Genomic DNA, 22,559 nt, shown 5'->3' with positions numbered 1-22,559 from the left:
ATCCCATTCTGAGAACTTATTTCCTTCTGCACGACTTCCTTACAGGCTTTTGCAGGATTCTACTACACAGCCAGTGCTTTCAACCTTTCGGGTAGTTTTTCCCTGCACACCTTCAACTCAAGCACCTGGAATTTCTGCTCACAGAATTGGGGTAAGGTCAGTATTCAAAGAGAAAGGATCCATATTGGTACGAAACAGTACAGCAGAGTAGATTCCATTTGTGTGCATGTGTATGTATGTGAATTTGACTTTTATGCTGTCCTCCTTTCACCATATCCATAAGATGGGGATAGTAAGGGACCCCACCTCATAGCTGCGTTGTGGATTAATGTTCTAACCATGGGCACAATGGTTATAACAGTGTTTGGCACGTCATAAGCACTCTATAAACTTAGACTGTTCTTCTGTGATGTTGTATAGGGATCTGGTGGGGGGGAATATAGGAGATATGGTGTATATGTACAATGGAATATCACTCAGCCATAAAGAATAATGAAATTTTGCCATTTGCAACAACATGCGTGGACCTGGAGGGTATTATGCTTAGTGAAATAAGTCAGACGGAGAAAGACAAATACTGTACGTTATCACGTATATGTGGAATAACATAAAAAATAAATAAAACAAATGAACATAAAACAGGGATATTTTTATCATTGTATTTATTTTATAGTAATTTTAATTATTAAATTCTGGGTGATAAGATTCTTTAAAATATGACAGCTGACCTAAGCTGTTCTGAAATGGTTTTTTTTTTTTTTTTTGGCTGCGTTGGGTCTTCATTGCTGCGTGCGGGCTTTCTCTAGTTGCGGCGAGCGGGGGCTACTCTTCGTTGCAGTGTGCAGGCTTCTCATTGCAGTGGCTTCTCTTGTTGTGGAGCATGGGCTCTAGGCGTGTGGGCTTCAGTAACTGTGGCGCACGGACTCAGTAGTTGTGGCTCACGGGCTCTAGAGCGCAGGCTCAATAGTTGTGGCACACGGGCTTAGTTGCTCCACGGCATGTGGGATCTTCCCGGACCAGGGGTCGAACCCGTGACCCCTGCATTGGCAGGCAGATTCTTAACCACTGCGCCACCAGGGAAGTCCCTGAAATGTGTGTTTTAAAACCTGCCTCCTCCCTGTTTTGAACCTGCCTTCAGCTCCCACTGCTGCTCCCCCGGTTTGATGAGGAGTATGCTCGCTCCTACTGCTTCTCAGCCCATTATATCTACCACTTGCTTGTAAATGGATACAAATTCACCGAGAACACCTGGCCCCAAATACATTTTAAAAAAGAGGTAAGTCAAAGCACAAACTGTTTCCTCCTCTTTCTCTCAAAACAGATGCTTGTGTGTATGTGTGTGAACGAAATGTAGAAGGTAAGTGGGACTTGGGGTTTAACTTGCTAAATGGAGCCAATGAGACTTGATCCCTGGTGAGCTTATGAGAAGAGATGATGGAGAATTCAGAGGAAGTGGTCATCAGAAACCTTCCACATGAGTTAAGGATTGGATGCCAAGAACCGTGGACTCTGAGATCCGTGGTGGCAGCACTTGTTTTATCATCCTCATATTCCTAGCATTCAGCACAGGGCTGAGAACATGGAAGGTGCTTAGTAAATGTTGTTGAGTGAATACATAAATATGTTAAGGAACAGAGACTTTTCATCCTGACAAGAAGCTTCAAATGTAACAATTTTGTTAAGAGAATAGTAACTAATTGCTCTCCATTTTACACAAATGTCAGAGTGAGATCTATGCTTCAGAGAACAGGGATTAAATAAGCAGCATTAAATAAGAATTTGATCTTAGAATGAGTCTGAGGTCACTGTATTCACTCTCAAGTGTCCAGAATGGTCCAGTGCTGGAATGACAGCTCTTACGAGGTGACTATTTGGTGAGGGGCCTCTGTACCTTGCTTTTATGACGCAGCCTTGCTGATATTTTCATCCAGCACTCTGTTCCCCAGATTCTGGGAGGGTTTTCTCATTTCAAGAATAGCAGATGTAAAGCCTGAAGTATGTCTGGAGTCAGTCTGTTCGATGCTAGCTTCGGCAATAATTAGATTAAAGCAAGCAATATCCAGCATTAGGCCTGTGACTGTTTACTTTTACATAGATAAAACTGAGTCATCTATAAAAATTAAGGATGTCTGGAGATGTTTAAGGACTGTTGGTGGCATGTACTCTCCAAGCTTTGTTTCTAATTAATCTAATTACCAGGAAAGTAAATTATGAGAATGGGGAATGATTTTCCATTAAATACCAATTTGGGGAGATACAGAATTCTAGGTTTCAAGTTCCTTTCCTTTATTTATAAAGAATTTAATACTCAGTCAAATTAGTATTCAAATGTGAGGGTATAAATAGACTTCAGAAGATTTGCCATGCAAAGATTTACATCCAAAATATTTTTGGAGGAAGTGATCAAATAAGAAGAGAAATAAATCCAGATGTATAAAAATATAGGAAGTAAGAATAAATGATTTTGTGGCTTAAAATTTATATTAAAAACGAAAAAAGAAAACTAACACCAAAGAAAAGTAAAAGAGAAGAATGCATTTATAACAATCCAGAATTCTAGTATAGCTAATATCCAATGTGATGGGGGTATGGTTGAGGGTCATAGGATACAGGGACATAAGAGTGGCCTGAAACACTCATCATGTAAAGTGGAACATATTTATATCATTTTTAAGGCAATAAATGAAAAAAATAAACATAGGGAAATAGCACTTATTGAAAATTTAAAACTAAGGTATTAGAAAGCAGTCCAAATATATCAATAATCACAACAATCATAAATGGACTAAACCTACCAGTTAAAAGGCACTGTCAGATTGGATTTTTTTAAATGAAGTGTATGTTGTTTATAAGAGAAACCGTCTTTAAGGACATGAAACGTTTTTTGGGTTTTTTAAAAATTTTATTGAAGTATAGTTGATTTACAATGTTGTGTTAATTTCTGCTGTACAGCAAAATGATTGTTATACATATATATATTCTCTTTCGTATTTGTTTCCATTATGGTTTATCACAGGATATTGAATATAGTTCCCTGTGCTATACAGTAGGACCTTGTTGTTCAGCCATCCTATATATAATAGTTTTCATCTGCTAATCCCAAACTCCCAATCCATCCCTCCCCCACCTCCCTCTCCCTTGGCAACCACAAATCTCTTCTCTATGTCTGTGAGTCTGTTTCTGTTTTGTTCATTTTCAAAGGACATGGAAAATTTGAAAGTTAAAAAAAAATTTTTTAACTATCAGGCAAATACTACACAAAAAAAAATTGGTGTAGCTTTTTAATATCCGACAAAATTGTCTAAGATAAAGAGCATCATTTGAGATAGAGAGGATAGAAGATTGCAAATTTGAAACATTTATACATCTAATAAAATAGCTGAAAAACATGTAAACAAAAATTGATGGAACTACCAGATGAAACTGACGAAGTCTGCTTCCCACTTAAACTGACCTTTTCTTTTTTTTTATGTTTTTTTTTTTTGGATATTTATTTGGCTGCACCAGGTCTTAATTGCGGCACGCAGGACCTTCATTGCTGTGTGCGGGATCTTAGTTGCAGTGTGTGGGATCTTTAGTTGAGACATGTGGGATCTTTTTTTTGGTTTTGGCACGTGGGATCTTTTTTTTAGTTGCGGCACGCGGGCTCTTAGTTGCAGCATGCAGGATCTAGTCCCCTGACCAGGGATTGAACCAGGGCCGCCTGCATTCAGGGTGGAGCCTTAATCACTGGACCACCAGGGAAGTCCCCTGACCATTTTTTCTTAGAAACTGGTCCTGGGTTCAGTAAAACATGCATCACCCTCTTTCTTTAGCTATAGACACTTCTGTACCCGATGACAGAGAAACCTTCACTGTTATTAACTGTGCCCTCTTCACGCTTGGCTGTGACGAGGCCATGAGGATTAGTTCTTCCGGCTGTTTTCTCTGCAGTGTGGGAGATTGGGCCCTCAAGCCTTTGTGGTCACAGTGACCTGGGTTCTAGCCCAGTCTCTGCAGTGTCTGAAATTAGGCAAGTCCTTTGACCTCCTTAGGCCACAGTTTCCTGGGGGTGTCTCAGGAGGGTGACCATGGTGTGCCCTGGGGATGTAATCCGTGCCTCAAGCCCAGCCCTGAGAACTGAGCCATCTCCTCTACTCCACAGGTGGGGAACAGCAGCATAGCCTGGTCTCTTGGCTACATGCTCAGCCTGACCAACCAGATCCCAGCCGAAAGCCCCCTGATTCGCCTGCCCATCAAGCCGTCTGCCTTTATGGGCACCCTCACCTTCTTCACAGCAGTGGCCTTGCTGTGTCTGACATATCTTATGTACCTGTGTGTGTCATCCAGGAACCAGAGGCGCTCCCAGCATGCCTTGGACAACACAGTGGACTCTGAGTGAGCCTCACAATGTGGCTCCTGGAGCCTGAGGGCTGCCCATAATCAGCCTGGGGGGCACCAAACAATGCAAGCAAAATGTCCATCTTCAGGAAACACAGCTAAAGTCCAATGCCTGTGTGCCTCTCAGATACTGATTTATGCCAAAGCACCTCTTGGGGAGTCTCTCAACTGTTCTGTGTACATTGCTCCTCTAGAGACCCCACCACCCACTAGCTGACCTACTGGGGAACAGAGGAGAGACAGGCCATCAAGGTCAGGCTCTTTCATCCAAGTGCCCCAGAGGAAGAGTAAGTTGAGAATATGACAGTTTAATGTTGAAGAATATGCCAGTTTAACGTTGAAGAATTGACCTCAGGGCTCAGTTTGCATTTTCCCTCCTTCAAAAATGCCGTATTTCTCCCAGAGAGTTTGGAAGCTGTCAGGTGTCTAGTAAAGCATCTGGCCCCATCAGATATCTCATTTTATGGCTTCCTCTCATTGGTCCTTAACTAAGACTTTCCTTAACAACCCCCAAAACATTGAGCTCCCTCAGACTGGGAGAACATTGTATCTGGGGGAAAAGCCTCCTTTACCCCAAGGACAGTGGCCCCAGCCAAGCTTGTCATGTAGGCAGAACCTGAAGGACAGAGACACGCACAATGTCTACCAGAAAACGACAAGCCGTTCCTGAAGTGGGATTCCCACTCAGGGCTCTGCTCGTTAGATCGCCACCTGTGTGTGTACCATCCTCCTTGCCTCCCCTTCCCATTGCTGTGTCCCCCTGTAAAACGTTTATTCCTAGCAAGGCTATCATGTTCCAGATCATTCTGCCTTTGCTAGGCTTTTGCTTATGGTTGGCTTTCCATCGTTAGCACCATATGCATTTCACCCACCATTCCGACAGGTGCACCTGATGTTGTCACAAGACATCCTCTTCTATGATTTGCTTACCAATTATCAGTACTTTCCTAGATGGTAGGCCTCTGCATAGTAGCCACAGTTCTTGACTTTGGGAAAAGAAAAGAAAGCTACGGGGACATTTAACTCCAAAGTGGGATGGGAAAGAACTCTAGCAAGTCCAATGGCTACAAATTAAAAATAAACATTCTTTCAGATTATAGTTTGTTCGCTGAATACAGAATAAATGACTCTTATTTTATTGTGACTTGCAGTGTGTGTGTTTGTTACCTTGCATATGGTACTCTTTCTCCTAAGGGCCCAAGGTGGCATTTATGAAAGGAAGCTTTAAAAACTAAAAAAAATTTCTTAAGGAAACGTTCCTAGTGCATTAAGAAAGTCATGCATTAATATCACCTTTATTCCAGAGAGTTCAAAGTGCTTCACTTTAATAAATCTTTGTTTCCTTGAAATAACTGAGTCAAACATTTCTCTACTTTTTTTGACATTGCAAAGCTTCTGTGAGGCTACAACCTGCCACTCATACCTTGATTCCCACCCAAAATGGCTGCTCCCATCCCAAAGTGCACCTTTGTTCACACAGTTCTTCCTACCTAGACTGTGGGTCATCCTCCCACCCATCCAAATAATCATATTTCTAAAGGCCCAATCCTAGCTCTACTTCTTCCACAAAGCATTCCTTAAACACAAATGTGCACACGCGCACACACACACACACACACACACACACACAAATGATCTATCTCTTGGACTGCTTTTAAAAAACTAACTACATAAATTCTTATATTGTTGCTTATCTTTGTGTGTGCATATAGCTTATTCTAAAATACACAGTAGGCTACATAAGGGCAATTCATCACTCACACATTCATTCAACAGATATTTAAGAAATACCTACTATGGGCCTGACACCTTGCCAAGTGTGATCTCAGATTTGGATAAGTGCTATGACTGTATTATATACTCAACATATTTGTTGATTGATGGTTCCATAAATGACTGAAGGGTGGGCAGTAAGCTCTAGAGATATCAGATAAAATAGCATCCAAGTCACCAAGAGTTTGCAAATAAAAAGATATGTCTGTGCAGGAAAGAGGGTCAAAGCTCCATGAAGACAAGTTGTAGTCAACATTTCTAGCCAATTTGGGAATTTGGAACGAACTGATGAAGTATTTTGAGTTTTCTGACATACACCAAAGAATTCTTTTCAGACAGACCATCTCGAGATCTGCAGGCTAAGTAATGTATCTGGCACTACTATGGTAGGCAAAAGGCTAAGTAACACCCTCTGGTGTTACTCCTGAGATTACATCATTACATGGCACAAGGGATGTGCAGATATTAATCAGTTGACCTTAAAATGGAGAGATTATCCAGGTAGGCCTAATCGTATCACATGAGCTCGTTAAAGGCAGAGTATTTTCTCCAGAAAAGGAAGTCATATTCAAAGCATGAGGAGGATTTGACTATTGCTAACTTGAAGATGGAGAAAGCTAGGTAGAAAGGGCCTGAGAGCAGCCCCTAGGAACTAAGAGCAACCCCTGGCTGACATCCAGCAAGGAAGAGGGACCTCTGTCCTACAACTTCAAAGAACAGGGTTCAGTCAACAACCTAAATGAACTTGGAAGCAGGTCTCCCCAGAGCCTCAAAATAAGAGATTGACCCAGCTGACATGTTCATTTCAGCCTGTGAGCCCCTAAGCAGAGAACCCACCCATACTTCTGAACTTCAGAGTTGCAAGGTCAGAAATGGGTGCTGTTGTAGGCCACTAAGTTTGTGGCCACTTGTAACACAGCCATAGAAAATTAATAAAACTACAGAACTCCAAGCCCCAAGGCTCCAAACAGAGCAAGTGCTTACATTTGAAATATGTAGTAATGATAAAATGATTAGGTGTCACAAATTGTGCCTCTTCCTTACAATAACCATGCAAGAAAAACATGGGCTCAGAGGTAAAATAACATGCCAGCATCACCAGCTGGAAGCACTTTTGGAGATGGAGATTGTGAGTTGAGATTCTAGTTAAGTCTAAAATGCATTATGTCCATCATATTTCCTTTCACAGACAAAGGCAGTATCGTGGCACTTAGGAGTTCGACTTTAGAATTTTGTAGTCCAACATACCCATTCACATACAATTGCATGATTTATGACAGAGATGTCACATCACAGCAGTAGTGAAAAATGTGGGACAATTGGATTTCCATATGGAGAAAAAAGGAAATTCAACCCCTTCCTCTTACATTTTCAAAAATCATTCCCAGGTAGTAAGTGTGAAAGACATAAGTGTGAAAGATAAACCTACAAAGGTTTTAGGATAGAATGGGGGAAAAAAATTTAAGATCTTGAATAAGGGAAGGGTTTCTCAAACACTATATAAAAAGCATTAACCATAAGAGAATACTGGGTATGGTTGATTACATTAGATTAAGAACTTCTGTTCAACAAAATACACCATTAAAAGAGTAAAAGGACAAGCCATAGAGTGGAAGAAGGTATTTACAACATATATAACGGATAAAGGACCAGATTGTATGAAGAGCTATAAATCAGTGAGAAGAAGGCAGATGATCCAGTTTTTCTCAGTGGGCAAAAGGCTTGAAAAGACATTTTACAAAAGAAGAAATCTAAATGTCCAATAAATATAAAAAGGTGCTCAATCTCATTAAATAGATAAGGGTAATGCAAATTAAAACTATAACAAGATAGCACAATATACCCATTAGTCTGGCAAAATATAAAAGCCTGACAATACCAAGTGTTAGTGAAAGTATAGAAAAATGGAACTCTCTTACAGCAGGTGGGAATGTAAATTAGTGCAACCACTCTGGGAACCTGTGCTATTGTCTAATAATGTTGAAGATATGCATACCAGATAGCCCAGAAATTCCAGGCCAAGGTATATATACCTTTGAGATGTGTGTTCTAATGTACATTAGGATACATGCCTAAGAATGTTCTTACCAGCAACCAAGATGCCCATTCCATAAAATGGAAGAATAAATAGTAATATATTTGTACTAGAAAATACCATACAGCATAAAAACGTAAGAACTACAAATATATGCTCAATGTGGATGGATCCTACAAACATAATGTTGAGGTTAAAAAGCAAGTCATAAAGTAGGTAGGTAGATAGATAGAATAATTCCATCTATATAAAGTTCAAAAACAGGTAAAACTAAACAAAGAAGGTAAACTCTAAGGAAAAGCAAGGAAATTATTACTCTTAAATTTGGAGGAAGATAGGGGTTGTGTTTGGAAAGAGATAAACAGATGTCATAGTTGGCTAGGGCTGCCATAATAAACTACCATAGACTTGGTTGCTTAAACAACGGAAATTTATTTTCTCACTGTGCTGGAAACTGGGAAGTCCAGGATCAAGGTGCTGGCCAATTCAGGTACTGGTGAGAGCTCTCTGGTTTGTATACAGCTACCTTCTCGCTGACCTTCCCTCTTTGCTTATGCAGAAAGGGAGAGTGAGCGCTCTCTTTTTATAAGGGAACTAATCCCGTCATCATCAGTGGACCCCCCTCATAACCTCATCTAATCCTAATTACCTCCCAAAGGCCCCATACCCAAACACTACCACACTAGGGGTATGCTTTCAGCATACGAGTATTGGTGGCATACAAGCATTCAGTCCATAACAACAAGACCTCTGGGGTGACAGTGATGTTCTATAACTGGGTATAGTTACAGGTGTTCTCTTTTTTCAACCATTCATATGCTTTCTGTATGTCCTATATGGCATTTACAAATAAAATACAGATCTGGGGTAACTCAAGGATTTGCTACTTGCTACCTCTATGATCTTCACAAAGTCTTTCAACCTCTTTGACCCTTAGATTTTTTCATGTATAATGGGGATAATAGGTACCTCATGGTAAATTTTTTTAAAAGAGAAAATTTAGCACTCAGCTAGTACCTGGCACAGAGTATAGCCAATGAATAAAAGTATAAAAAAGTATTTCCTTCACCCATTTATTTATTCACTCATCATACATTTACCAAAAGTGTATCATGTGCTAAGTAAGCCCTGGGCGGGGAGACTAAGGCTGGGAGAGAAATGATACGTTACTTTCCTCTTGAAACACGAGACACTGCCACCCCCTGCTGGAGCCATGGAGAAAATCCTTCCTGGTTGTGTACTTTTTTTCTCTCCATAACTAAAATGCTGAAAAAAACTCATAGTTCAAAAACATTTTCAGGGACTTCCCTGGTGGTCCAGTGGTTAAGACTGTGTGCTTCCACTGCAGGGAGCACAGGTTCGATTTCTGTCCAGGGAACTAAGATCCCACATGCCATGTGGTGTGGCCAAAAAAAAGGTTTTTTTTAAATTTTATAAAATAATGAGACAATTCGAAATTTAAACATTTGATATTATCAATGAATTGCTGTTAAGTTTTGTTTAGGTAAGATAATGGTATTGTGGATTTTTTTCAAGAATCCTTACTGTTTAGAAACTTGCTAAACTACTTCAGATGAAATGATGTATGTGCAGTACAGCAGTCAGGATTTAATCCGAGAAATAGAACCAATAGGAGATACACTGATATATATAATTTCAATTTCATAAGAAATTGTTTTTGAAAGAAATTGGATTATGTGATTGTTGGGGCTAGTGAGGCAAGTATGAAACTCACAGGGCAGCCTCACCTAGATTACGTAGGATAACCTCCCTTACTTAAAAATGACTGATTATGGTTTTAATCACATTAGGTTAATGAATAATGGAGGACTGTAGTCTAGCCAAGGTGAAACATAAAACTGACCATCACATCTGTGAATTGATTCAAAATAACATGGAAGGGAGAATGCAGATGGGACAGGACTAGTCCATGGTTTGATGGTCCTTGAGGCTGGGGTGATGGGTACATGGAGGTTTGCTATAGTTTCTATCTGCTTTGTGTATTTCACAATTTTCTACAATAAGAGGGTTTTAAAATATACTTTAAAAGCACTCAGAAACTCTGCTTTATATATGATATCTTTCTTTCTGGATCTTTTTCTCTATACGTTTTCACATAGTTAAGGTCATGCTAGAGTTATATCTTTATATCTACTTCTTTCATAGCATTATACCATTAGCAGTTACACATCTCATTAAAACTTCTTCCCAAATATCAAACAAAATGATTAATAACTCAGGCTCTGACATCACAGAAACCTGGTTTGAATCCCAGTTCTGCTATTTGTTGCTGAGTGACCTTGGTCTAAACTTCTTAGTCTCTCTATTGCTCAGTTTCTTTTAATGTATTCATTCATTCAGCTAATATTGTGAGCGTCCTGTGAGCCAGATCCTGTTCTTGGTGCCGTGGCTACACTAATAAACAAAATAGACAAAGTCCTTGCCATCATGAACTGACATCTGTGGAGGAAACTGACACTAAGAAACTAAATACATATTGTATAGGGGGTCACAACTAATCCAGAGAAAAATGAAGCATAGTAAAGGGGATAGGGAGTGCAGGGATTGCTACTTCACACAAATAAGTCAGCAAAGTCTTTTCTGATAAGGTGACATTTGAACAAAGACTTGAAGAAAGTGAAGGTGTCAGCCATTTGAATATTTGTTAGAAGAGCATTCTAAGGAAAGGAAACGGCATATGCAAAGGCCCTGCGGTAGGAGCACAAGGTACAGAGAGGAGGCCAAAGTGATTGGAGCCAAATGAAAAAGTAGAAGATGTGGGAAATGAGGTCAGAGAGTTAGCAGGAAGTAGACTATGCAAGATACAGTCATTAGGGGGTTTTGAACAAAGGAGGGACATCTATCTGGCTTCTGGTTTAGAGGGTTTACTCTCTAGCTGCAGTGACAAAAATAAAGTGAAAGGGGCAAGGGCAGAAACAAGAAAACCAATTGGTAGCCTATTAGAATCACCCAGACAAAAGATGCTGGTAGTATAGACCAGGGTGGTAATGCTAGAGGCTCTGAGCAACCGTTAGATCCTACATGTATTTGAAAATAGAGCCCACAGGATTTGCTGATGTGTGTACGTGGGGTGAGAGAGGGAAGGAGTCTAGGATTATTCCAAAATTTTTGCCTGAGCAACTGGAAATATGGGGTTGCCATTAACTGAGCAGTGAATGCAGCAGAGGGAGCGAGTTTAATAAGGAGGAGGTTAGGATCCAGACTGCTTTTTAAAAGTCTGCTTCTACCAGCACAAATCCACAAGCATGGGAGAACAGGAGGGAAGAAAATGGCAACAACATATTTGACACATAAAAAGCTGATGGACCAGGGTTAATGGGTTAGCAAACCAAGAAAGCCTAATCCTAAATCAATGAGGAAATTGAGAATCAACCATTTTAAACAGCAGCATCTTCAGAAAGCTCAGGAGTTCATGGTATCATGTACAGCTGGAAGCTGGGTTGGTGGGTATAAAATAAGGATGATCAAAAGATTAAAGATTAAAACAGTTTAAAGTTGTTTAAGAATTAGTAGCTCCCTAATCCCTTCTCCCACTCTTTGCTAATGGATGACTACCTCTCCCTAACTCAGGAAGAGGACTGGAAAGCACAAGTTACAGTTGAGGTTGGAGGTGTCATACCCAAAACAGTAGGATTTAGAGAACCAGAGCATATTCAGTGTTTAGACCTCAAGCCCACTAACCCCATCAACCCTCAGGTTCTGGCTAACTCTCCCTCCAAACAGGCCTTTAGAAGAGTTTTCTATATAAGGGGAACCCAAACAGCCCAAGAGAAAGGACAAAATGTGCTGATATCTGGAGTTCCACAGTCAGGTCATCCGATAGTGAAGCTTGAGTCAACAACTCAGAACTTACATCACCTTTTTATCCTACCCACGCTTAAAAATGAGATGATAAACAAGGACTGTCAAGTATCTAAGCAGAGCCTTATTTTACTTTTACTGGAGTGTCAGGAAAGAATACAATTAGATGTTTGGGTTCTATCATACATCTTTACCCAGAGTCTGTCTGTTGTTATTCTTACCACCCCTCTACCTTTTGTCCTTTGCCCTATTCTTTCCTTAAAAAAAAAAAAAAAGTGATATTCTAAGAGGCCGCTGATTTTGTTCCTTTGTTCTTGTCTGCCTAAAACTCACCTCTGAATCATCTTAGAACTTAGAACTGACCTTTCTTCAGGGGGAAAGTCATATTGCTTTTCTCTGGATTTCAGAACCATGGTCAGGGATAAAAACACACTCCTGGTGTGTGGTCAGGGGTGATGTGGGCTCCATCAAGCACTCCTGATGGGATGTAAATTGGTGTCAACATTCTGGAAAATTATTGGTAATATGCTGCAAGATTTTTTTTTTTCCTGCGGTACGCGGGCCTCTCACTGCTGTGGCCTCTCCCATTGCGGAGCACAGGCTCCGGACGCGCAGGCTCAGCGGCCATGGCTCACGGGCCTAGCCGCTCTGCAGCATGTGGGATCTTCCCAGACTGGGGCACGAACCCATGTCCCCTGCATCGGCAGGCGGACTCTCAACCACTGTGCCACTAGGGAAGCCCCAAGCTGCAAGATTTTAAATGAGCAACCCAACAATTTCTAACTTCTAGAAATTTATACTAAGGAAATTTTTTAATGTGAACATTATTATTAGTGATACATACTGAAGTGTTTATGGATATATTGATACAATGTCTAATACTTGCTTCAAAATAATATTTTGCGGGTATGTATACATTTTCTCATATGGAAGCCACTAAGTACATAGTCCCATTTAAATGTGCTATAAATGTATAACACACACTGGATTTTTTAAAAAATATTTATTTATTTGGTTGCACCGGGTCTTAGTTGTGGTACGCAGGACCTTCACTGCCACGCACAGGATCTTTGTTGTAGCATGCAGGATCTAGTTCCCTGACCGGAGATTGAACCCTGGCCCCCTGCATTGGGAGCAGAGAGTCTTAACCACTGAACCACCAGGGAAGTCCCTACATACTAGATTTTGAAGACTTGATACCAAAAAGAAAAGGTAAAATATGTCATTAATAACTTGCATACTGGTTATATATTGAAATAATATTTTGGATATACTGGAAAAATAAAATATATCATTAAAATTAATTTCACCTATTTCTTTTCTTTTTCAAATGTAGCTACTAGAAAATTTTAAATCACATTTAAGTAACATTTTTAATTATAACTGTGGCTTGCATTTGTGGTTTACATTATGTTTCTATTGGACAGCACTGGTATAAAATCTATATACAGTCAGCTCTCCATATCTGCAGGTTCCAACACCCTTCGGATTTCACCAATCTCAGATCAAAAATATTCAGGAAAAACAAAATTCCAGAAAGTTCCAAAAAGCAAATTTGAATTAGACATGTGCTATTAATGATTTACATAGAACAGGTGACCCTTCAACAACCCTAGGCTTAGGGGTCCCAACCCTCCGAGCAGTGGAAAATCTGAGTACTGTGTAACTTAGAGTTGGCCCTCCACATTCATGATTATTGCAAATTTGACGTCCCAAGCTATGGATTCAACCAACTGTGAATCGTGCGGTACTGTAGTATTCACTATTTAAAAATATTCAAATATAAGTATACCCCTGCAGTTCAAACTCATGTTGTTTAAGGGTCAAATGTATTTACAACCATTTACATAGCATTTACATTGTGTTAGGTTATTATAAGTAATCTAGGGATAATTTACAGTATACATACAGGAAGATGTGTATGTAAGTTATATGCAAATACTACATCATTTTTTAAAAGGTACTTGAACCTTTGCAGATTTTGGTATCTGTGGAGGTCCTGGAACCAATCCCCCATGGATACCAAGGGATGACTGTATACTATCAATAAAACAAAACTTTCCATTAAACATGAACATGTTTGGATGACTGACCATAAAGGGGTAATTATTGAAACTAGGTGATGGGTACACAGGAGTTCATTATATCATTTTCTATACTTTTGTATATGACTGAAATTTTCCATAATAAAAGTTTTAAAATATATGAATAAAGCTGTTTTCAAAAAGGTGTTCATTCCTGTTTATAGTAAAAACTGAGGAAAAAAGGCTCAGTGCTGGTAACAATAGAGGACAGAGGACTGGTTAAGTTAATTATGTTCATCTATGTGCTGTATGCAGTCACTAAATAGTAAAATAAAAGTAACATCTAACATTTGTAGTCTAATTATATTCCTGGCTCTGTGCTAATATTCTCAACAGCTATAAGAGGTTGATAAAATTTGTATCCTCTGACCTCTCCCACTGACTCCAGATTTATATATCTAATAGCCTGCCAATTGACATCTATTAGCTGGAATATAAGGATAAAGAACAAAACAAATTAACAGGAGAAAGTGAATTGAAAGAAATATAAACTATGCATGGAACAGAAAATTTTAAACAAAAAAGGAAATTTTGATTAATATCCTCAGAGAAATAAAAGAAGATATTGCTTCTATGAAATAGCAATAATTTTTTAAAAATATGTATTTATGGGCTTCCCTGGTGGTACAGTGGTTGAGAGTCCGCCTGCCAATGCAGGGGATATGGGTTCGTGCCCCAGTCCGGGAAGATCCCACATGCCATGGAGCGGCTGGACCCGTGAGCCATGGCCACTGAGCCTGCGCGTCCGGAGCCTGTGCTCCGCAACGGGAGAGGCCACAACAGTGAGAGGCCCACGTACCACAAAAAAAATATATATATATATGTATATATATATATATATATATATATATGTATTTATTACGACTTCCCTGGTGGCGCAGTGGTTAAGAATGTGCCTGTCAATGCAGGGGACATGGGTTTGGGCCCTGGTCTGGGAAAAGCCCACATGCCATGGAGCAACTAAGCCCGTGTGCCACAACTACTGAGCCTGTGCTCTAGAGCCTGCGAGCCACAACTACTGAGCCCATGCATCACAACTGTTGAAGCCTGTGCACCTAGAGCCCGTGCTCCGCAACAAGAGAAGCCACCTCAATGAGAAGCCCCTGCACCACAAAAAAGAGTAGACCCAGCTCGCCACAACTAGAGAAAGCCTGTGCACAGCGACAAAGAACCAATGCAGCCAAAAGTAAATAAATAAAATAAATAAATTTTTTTAAATGTATTTATTTACTTATTTGGCTGCATCAGATCTTCATTGCGGCATGAGGGAATCTTTTGTTGCAGTGTGCAGGCTCCAGAGCGCTTGGGCTCTCTAGTTGTGGCATGCGGACTCAGTAGTTGCAGCGTGCACGGGCTTAGCTGCCCTGTGGCATGTGGGATCTTAGTTCCCTGACCAGGGATCGAACCCACATCCCCTGCACTGGAAGGGGGATTCTTAACCACTGGATCACCAGGAAGTCCTGTGACAAATTTTTTAAAAAGGTAGGTGGGATTCAGAAAAAATAACTCTTGAAAATTAAAAACCTGATAGCAGACGTTAAAAAAAAGCTAACTAGAAGGGTTGGAAGATAACATTGAGGTAAACCCTCAGAAAGTAGAGAAAAGACAAAGGAATGGTCTCACACCAGCCAGAATGGCCATCATTAAAAACTCTACAAATAACAAATGCTGGAAAGGACATGGAGAAAAGGGAACCCTCCTACACTGTTGGTGAGAATGTAAGTGGGTACAGCTATTATGGAAAACAGTATGGAGGTTCCTCAGAAAACCAAAAACAGAATTACCGTATGATCCAGCAATCCCTCTCCTGGGCATATATCCAGACAAAACTCTAATCCAAAAAGATACATGCACTCCTATGTTCATAGAGGCACTATTCACAATAACCAAGACATGGAAACAACCTAAACATCCATTGACAGAAGAACGAATAAGTGAGCTGGAAGACAAAATGGTGGAAATAACTGCCGAGGAACAGAATAAAGAAAAAAGAATGAAAAGAATTGAAGACAATCTCAGAGACCTCTGTGACAACACTAAACGCACCAACATTCGAATTATAGGGGTCCCAGAAGAAGAAGAGAAAAAGAAAGGGTCTAAGAAAATATTTGAAGAGATTATAGTCAAAAACTTGCCTAACATGAGAAAGGAAATAGTCACCCAAGTCCAGGAAGCACAGAGAGTCCCATACAGGATGAACCCCAGGAAAAACACACCAAGACATATATTAATCAAACTAACAAGAATTAAATTCAAAGAAAAAATATTAAAAGCAGCAAAGGAAAACAAAAAATAACATACAAAGGAATCCCCATAAGGTTATCAGCTGATTCTTCATCAGAAACTCTGCAGGCCAGAAGGGAGTGGCAGGATATACTTAATGTGATGAAAGAGAAAAACCTACAACCAAGATTACTCTACCCCCGCAAGGATCTCATTCAGATTCAATAGAGAAGTCAAAAGGTTTTCAGACAAGCAAAAGCTAACAGAATTCAGCACCACCAAACTAGCTTTACAACAAATGCTAAAGAAACTTCTCTAGGCGGGAAACGAAAGAGAAGAAAAAGACCCACAAAAACAAACCGAAAGCAATTAAGAAAATGGTAAGGAACATACATATCGATAAACACCTTGAATGTAAATGGATTAAATGCCCTAACCAAAAGACACACATTAGCTGAATGGATACAAAAACAAGACCCATATATATACTGTCTACAAGAGACCCACTTCAGACCTACGAACACATATAGACTGAAAGTGAAGGGATGGAAAAATATATTCCATGCAAATGGAAATCAAAAGAAAGCTGGAGTAGCAATACTCATATCAGATGAAATAGACTTTAAAGACTGTTACAAGAGATAAGGAAGGACACTACATAATGATCAAGGGAATCAATCCAAGAAGAAGATATAACAGTTATAAATGTTTATGCACCCAACATAGGAGCACCTCAATACACAAGGCAAATGTTAACAACCATGAAAGTAGAAATCATCAGTTAACACAATAATGGTAGGCAACTTTTAACACCCCACTCACACCAATGGACAGATCATCCAAACAAAAAAAAATTAAGGAAACACAAGCTTTAAATGACACAATAGACCAGATAGATCTAATTGATATTTATAGAACATTCCACCCAAAAGTGGCAGAATACACTTTCTTCTCAAGTGCACATGGAACATTCTCCAGGATAGATCACATCTTGGGTTACAAATAAAGCCTCAGAAAATTTAAGAAAATTGAAATTGTATCAAGTATCTTTTCTGACCACAACATTATGAGATTGGAAATCAATTACAGGAAAAAAAAACTGTAAAAAACACAAATACATGGGGGCTAAACAGTGCACTACTAAATAACCAGATCACTGAAGAAATCAAAGAAGAAATTAAAAACTACATAGAAACAAATGACAATGAAAACACGACAACCCAAAACCTATGGGACGCAGCAAAAGCAGTTCTAAAAGGGAAGTTTATGGCAATACAATCTCATCTCAAGAAACAAGAAAAATCTCAAATAAACAATCTAACCCTACACTTAAAACCACTAGAGGGGGTGGGGGGTTGTTAAGATGGCGGAAGAGTAAGACGCGGAGATCACCTTCCTCCCCACAGATACACCAGAAATACATCTACACGTGGAACAACTCCTACAGAACACCTACTGAACGCTGGCAGAAAACCTCAGACCTCCCAAAAGGCAAGAAACTCCCCACGTACCTCGGTAGGGCAAAAGAATAAACAGAGACAAAAGGATAGGGATGGGACCTGCACCAGTGGGAGGGCGGAGACTGCGGGTGGCGGAGGGGGAAAGCTTCGGAGACATGGAGGAGAGCACAGAAACGGGTGCGGATGGCAAAGCAGAGAGATTCCCGCACAGAGGATCGGTGCCGACCGGCACTCACCAGCCCGAGAGGCTTGTCTGCTCACCCGCCGGCGCGGGCAGGTCTGGGAGCTGGAGGCTCGTGCTTCGGTCGGAGCGCCGGGAGAGGACTGGGGTTGGCAGCGTGAACACAGCCTGAAGGGGTTACTGCACCATGGCTAGCCGGGAGGGAGTCCAGGGAAAAGTCTGGACCTGCTGAAGAGACAAGAGACTTTTTCTTCCCTTTTTGTTTCCTGGTGCGCGAGGAGAGGGGATTAAGAGCGCTGCTTAAAGGAGCTCCAGAGACGGGCGCGAGCCGCGGCTAAAAGCGTGGACCCCAGAGACGGGCATGAGACGCTAAGGCTGTTGCTGCCGCCACCAAGAAGCCTCTGTGCCAGCACAGGTCACTATCCACACGCCCCTTGCGGGGAGCCTATACAGCCCGCCACTGCCAGGGTCCCGGGATCCAGGGACAACTTCCCCGGGAGAACGCATGGCGCACCTCAGGCTGGTGCAACGTCCTGCTGGCCTCTGCCGCCGCAGGCTCGCCCTGCACTCCGTACCTCTCCCTACCCCCGGCCTGAGTGAGCCAGAGTCCCCAAAGCAGCTGCTCCTTTAAGCCCGTCCTGTCTGCGCTAAGAACAGACGCCCTCCGGCGACCTACACGCAGAGGCGGGGCCAAATCCAAAGCTGAGTCCCTGGGAGCTGTGAGAACAAAGAAGAGAAAGGGAAATCTCTCCCGGCAGCCTCAGAAGAAGCGGATTAAAGCTCCACAATCAACTTGATGTACCCTGCATCTATGGAATACATTGAATAGACAACGAATCATCCCAAATTGAGGAGGTGGACTTTGAGAGCAAGATTGATGATTTTTTCCCCTTTTCCTCTTTTCGTGAGTGTGTATGTATATGTTTCTGTGTGAGATTTTGTCTGTATAGCTTTGCTTCCACCATTTGTCCTAGGGTTCTATCCGTCCATTATTTTTTTTAAAATTTTTCTTCTTATTTTTTATTTTAATAACTTTATTTTATCTTACTTTATTTTATTTTACTTTATCTTCTTTCTTTCTTTTTTCCTTCCTTCCCTCCTTCCTTCCTTCCTCCCTCCCTCCCTTTCTTTTTCTTTCTTTCTTTCTTTCTTCTTCTATTAATTCTTTCTTTCTACTTTTTCTCCCTTTTATTCTGAGCCGTGTGGATGAAAGGCTCTTGGTGCTGCAGCCAGGAGTCAGTGCTGTACCTCTGAGGTGGGAGAGCCAACTTCAGGACACTGGTCCACAAGAGACCTCCCAGCTCCACATAATATCAAACGGTGAAACTCCCCCAGAGATCTCCATCTCAACACCAGCAGCCAGCTTCACTCAACGACCAGCAAGCTAAAGTGCTGGACACCCTATGCCAAACAACTAGCAAGACAGGAACACAACCCCACCCCTTAGCACAGAGGCTGCCTAAAATCATAATAAGTCCACAGACACCCCAAAACACACCAACAGACGTGGACTTGCCCACCAGAAAGACAAGATCCAGCCTCATCCACCAGAACACAGGCACTAGTCCCCTCCACCAGGAAGCCTACACAACCCACTGAACCAACCTTAGCCACTGGGGACAGACACCAAAAACAACGGGAATTACGAACCTGCAGCCTGCAAAAAGGAGACCCCAAACACAGTAAGATAAGCAAAATGAGAAGACAGAAAAACACACAGCAGTTGAAGGAGCAAGATAAAAACCCACCAGACCTAACAAATGAAGAGGAAATAGGCAGTCTACCTTAAAAAGAATTCAGAATAATGATAGTAAAGATGATCCAAAATCTTGGAAATAGGATAGAGAAAATGCAAGAAACATTTAACAAGGACCTAGAAGAACTAAAGATGAAACAAGCAACGATGAACAACACAATAAATGAAATTAAAAATACTCTAGATGGGATCAATAGCAGAATAACTGAGGCAGAAGAACAGATAAGTGACCTGGAAGATAAAATAGTGGAAATAACTACTGCAGAGCAGAATAAAGAAAAAAGAATGAAAAGAACTGGGGACAGTCTCAGAGACCTCTGGGACAATATTAAATGCACCAACATTCAAATTATAGGGGTTCCAGAAGAAGAAGAGAAAAAGAAAGGGACTGAGAAAATATTTGAAGAGATTATAGTTGAAAACTTCCCTAATATAAGAAAGGAAATAGTTAATCAAGTCCAGGAAACACAGAGAGTCCCATACAGGATAAATCCAAGGAGAAATACGCCAAGACACATATTAATCAAACTGTCAAAAATTAAATACGAAGAAAACATATTAAAAGCAGCAAGGGAAAAACAACAAATAACACACAAGGGAATCCCCATAAGGTTAACAGCTGATCTTTCAGCAGAAACTCTGCAAGCCAGAAGGGACTGGCAGGACATATCTAAAGTGATGAAGGAGAAAAACCTGCAACCAAGATTGCTCTACCCAGCAAGCATCTCATTCAGATTCGACAGAGAAATTAAAACCTTTACAGACAAGCAAAAGCTGAGAGAGTTCAACACCACCAAACCAGATCTACAACAACTGCTAAAGGAACTTCTCTAGGCAAGAAACACAAGAGAAGGAAAAGACCTATAATAACAAACCCAAAACAATTAAGAAAATGGGAATAGGAACATACATATCGATAATTACCTTAAATGTAAATGGACTAAATGCTCCCACCAAAAGACACAGGTTGGCTGAATGGATACAAAAACAAGACCCATATATTTGCTGTCTACAAGAGACCCACTTCAGACCTAGAGACACATACAGACTGATAGTAAGGGGATGCAAAAAGATATTCCATGCAAATGGAAACCGAAAGAAAGCTGGAGTAGCAATTCTCATATCAGACATAATAGACTTTAAAATAAAGACTATTACAAGAGACAAAGAAGGACACTACATAATGATCAAGGGATCAATCCAAGAAGAAGATATAACAATTGTAAATATTTATGCACCCAACATAGGAGCACCTCAATACATAAGGCAAATACTAACAGCCATAAAAGGGGAAATCGACAGCAACACATTCATAGTAGGGGACTTTAACACCCCACATTCACCAATGGACAGGTGATCCAAAATGAAAATAAATAAGGAAACACAAGCTTTAAATGATACATTAAACAAGATGGACTTAATTGATATTTATAGGACATTCCATCCAAAAACTACAGAATACACATTTTTCTCAAGTGCTCATGGAACATTCTCCAGGATAGATCATATCTTGGGTCACAAATCAAGCCTTGGTAAATTTAGGAAAATTGAAATTGTATCAAGTATCTTTTCCGACCACAACGCTATGAAACTAGATATCAATTACAGGAAAAGATCTGTAAAAAATACAAACACATGGAGGCTAAACAATACACTACTTAATAACAAAGTGATCACTGAAGAAATCAAAGAGGAAATAAAAAAATACCGAGAAACAAATGACAATGGAGACATGACGACCCAAAACCTATGGGATGCAGCAAAAGCAGTCCTAAGAGGGAAGTTTATAGCAATACAATCCTACCGTAAGAAACAGGAAACATCTCGAATAAACAACCTAACCTTTCACCTAAAGCAATTAGAGAAAGAAGAACAAAAAAAACCCCAAAGTTAGCAGAAGAAAAGTAATCATACAAATCAGATCAGAAATAAATGAAAAAGAAATGAAGGAAATGATAGCAAAGATCAATAGAACTAAAAGCTGGTTCTCTGAGAAGATAAACAAAATTGATAAACCATTAGCCAGACTCATCAAGAAAAAAAGGGAGAAGACTCAAATCAATAGAATTAGAAATGAAAAAGCAGAAGTAACAACTGACACTGCAGAAATACAAAAGATCATGAGAGATTACTACAAGCAACTCTATGCCAATAAAATGGACAACCTGGAAGAAATGGACAAATTCTTAGAAATGCACAACCTGCCAAGACTGAATCAGGAAGAAACAGAAAATATGAACAGACCAATCACAAGCACTGAAACTGAAACTGTGATTAAAAATCTTCCAACAAACAAAAGTCCAGGACCAGATGGCTTCACAGGCGAATTCTATCAAATATTTAGAAAAGAGCTAACAACTATCCTTCTCAAACTCTTCTTAAATATAGCAGAGGGAGGAACACTCCCAACCTCATTCTACGAGGCCACCATCACCTTGATACCAAAACCAAACAAGGATGTCACAAAGAAAGAAAACTACACGCCAATATCACTGATGAACATAGATGCAAAAATCCTCAACAAAATGCTAGCAAACAGAATCCAACAGCACATTAAAAGGATCATACACCATGATCAAGGGGGATTTATTCCAGAATGCAAGGATTCTTCAATATACGCAAATCAATCAATGTGATACACCATATTAACAAATTGAAGGAGAAAACCCATATGATCATCTCAATAGATGCAGAGAAAACTTTTGACAAAATTCAACACCCAGTTATGATAAAAACCCTGCAGAAAGTAGGCATAGAGGGAACTTTCCTCAACATAATAAAGGCCATATATGACAAACCCACAGCCAACATCGTCCTCAATGGTGAAAAACTGAAAGCATTTCCA

At 40.3% G+C, this 22,559-nt stretch overlaps 1 protein-coding gene and 1 long non-coding RNA gene across 3 annotated transcripts in view; one reads left to right on the top strand and one right to left on the bottom strand.

Annotated features, from left to right (window-relative positions):
* ENTPD3 (ectonucleoside triphosphate diphosphohydrolase 3) overlaps positions 1-5,524 on the top strand; it is a 34,638-nt gene extending 29,114 nt beyond the window's left edge. Inside the window, exons 9-11 of the mRNA XM_067754002.1 lie at positions 46-156; positions 1,139-1,276; positions 4,145-5,524. Coding sequence (XP_067610103.1) covers positions 46-156; positions 1,139-1,276; positions 4,145-4,381 — 486 coding nt within the window. The 3' untranslated portion in view covers positions 4,382-5,524. The remainder of the gene's footprint in view (positions 1-45; positions 157-1,138; positions 1,277-4,144) is intronic.
* Positions 1-22,559, bottom strand: part of LOC137232318 (uncharacterized) — a 557,085-nt gene that overhangs the window by 518,887 nt on the left and 15,639 nt on the right. The window lies entirely within an intron of this gene.

Source organism: Pseudorca crassidens, chromosome 10 (genome assembly GCF_039906515.1).
Source record: "Pseudorca crassidens isolate mPseCra1 chromosome 10, mPseCra1.hap1, whole genome shotgun sequence".
Lineage (NCBI taxonomy): Eukaryota > Metazoa > Chordata > Mammalia > Artiodactyla > Delphinidae > Pseudorca > Pseudorca crassidens.
This window is presented reverse-complemented; position numbering and strand designations above follow the sequence as displayed.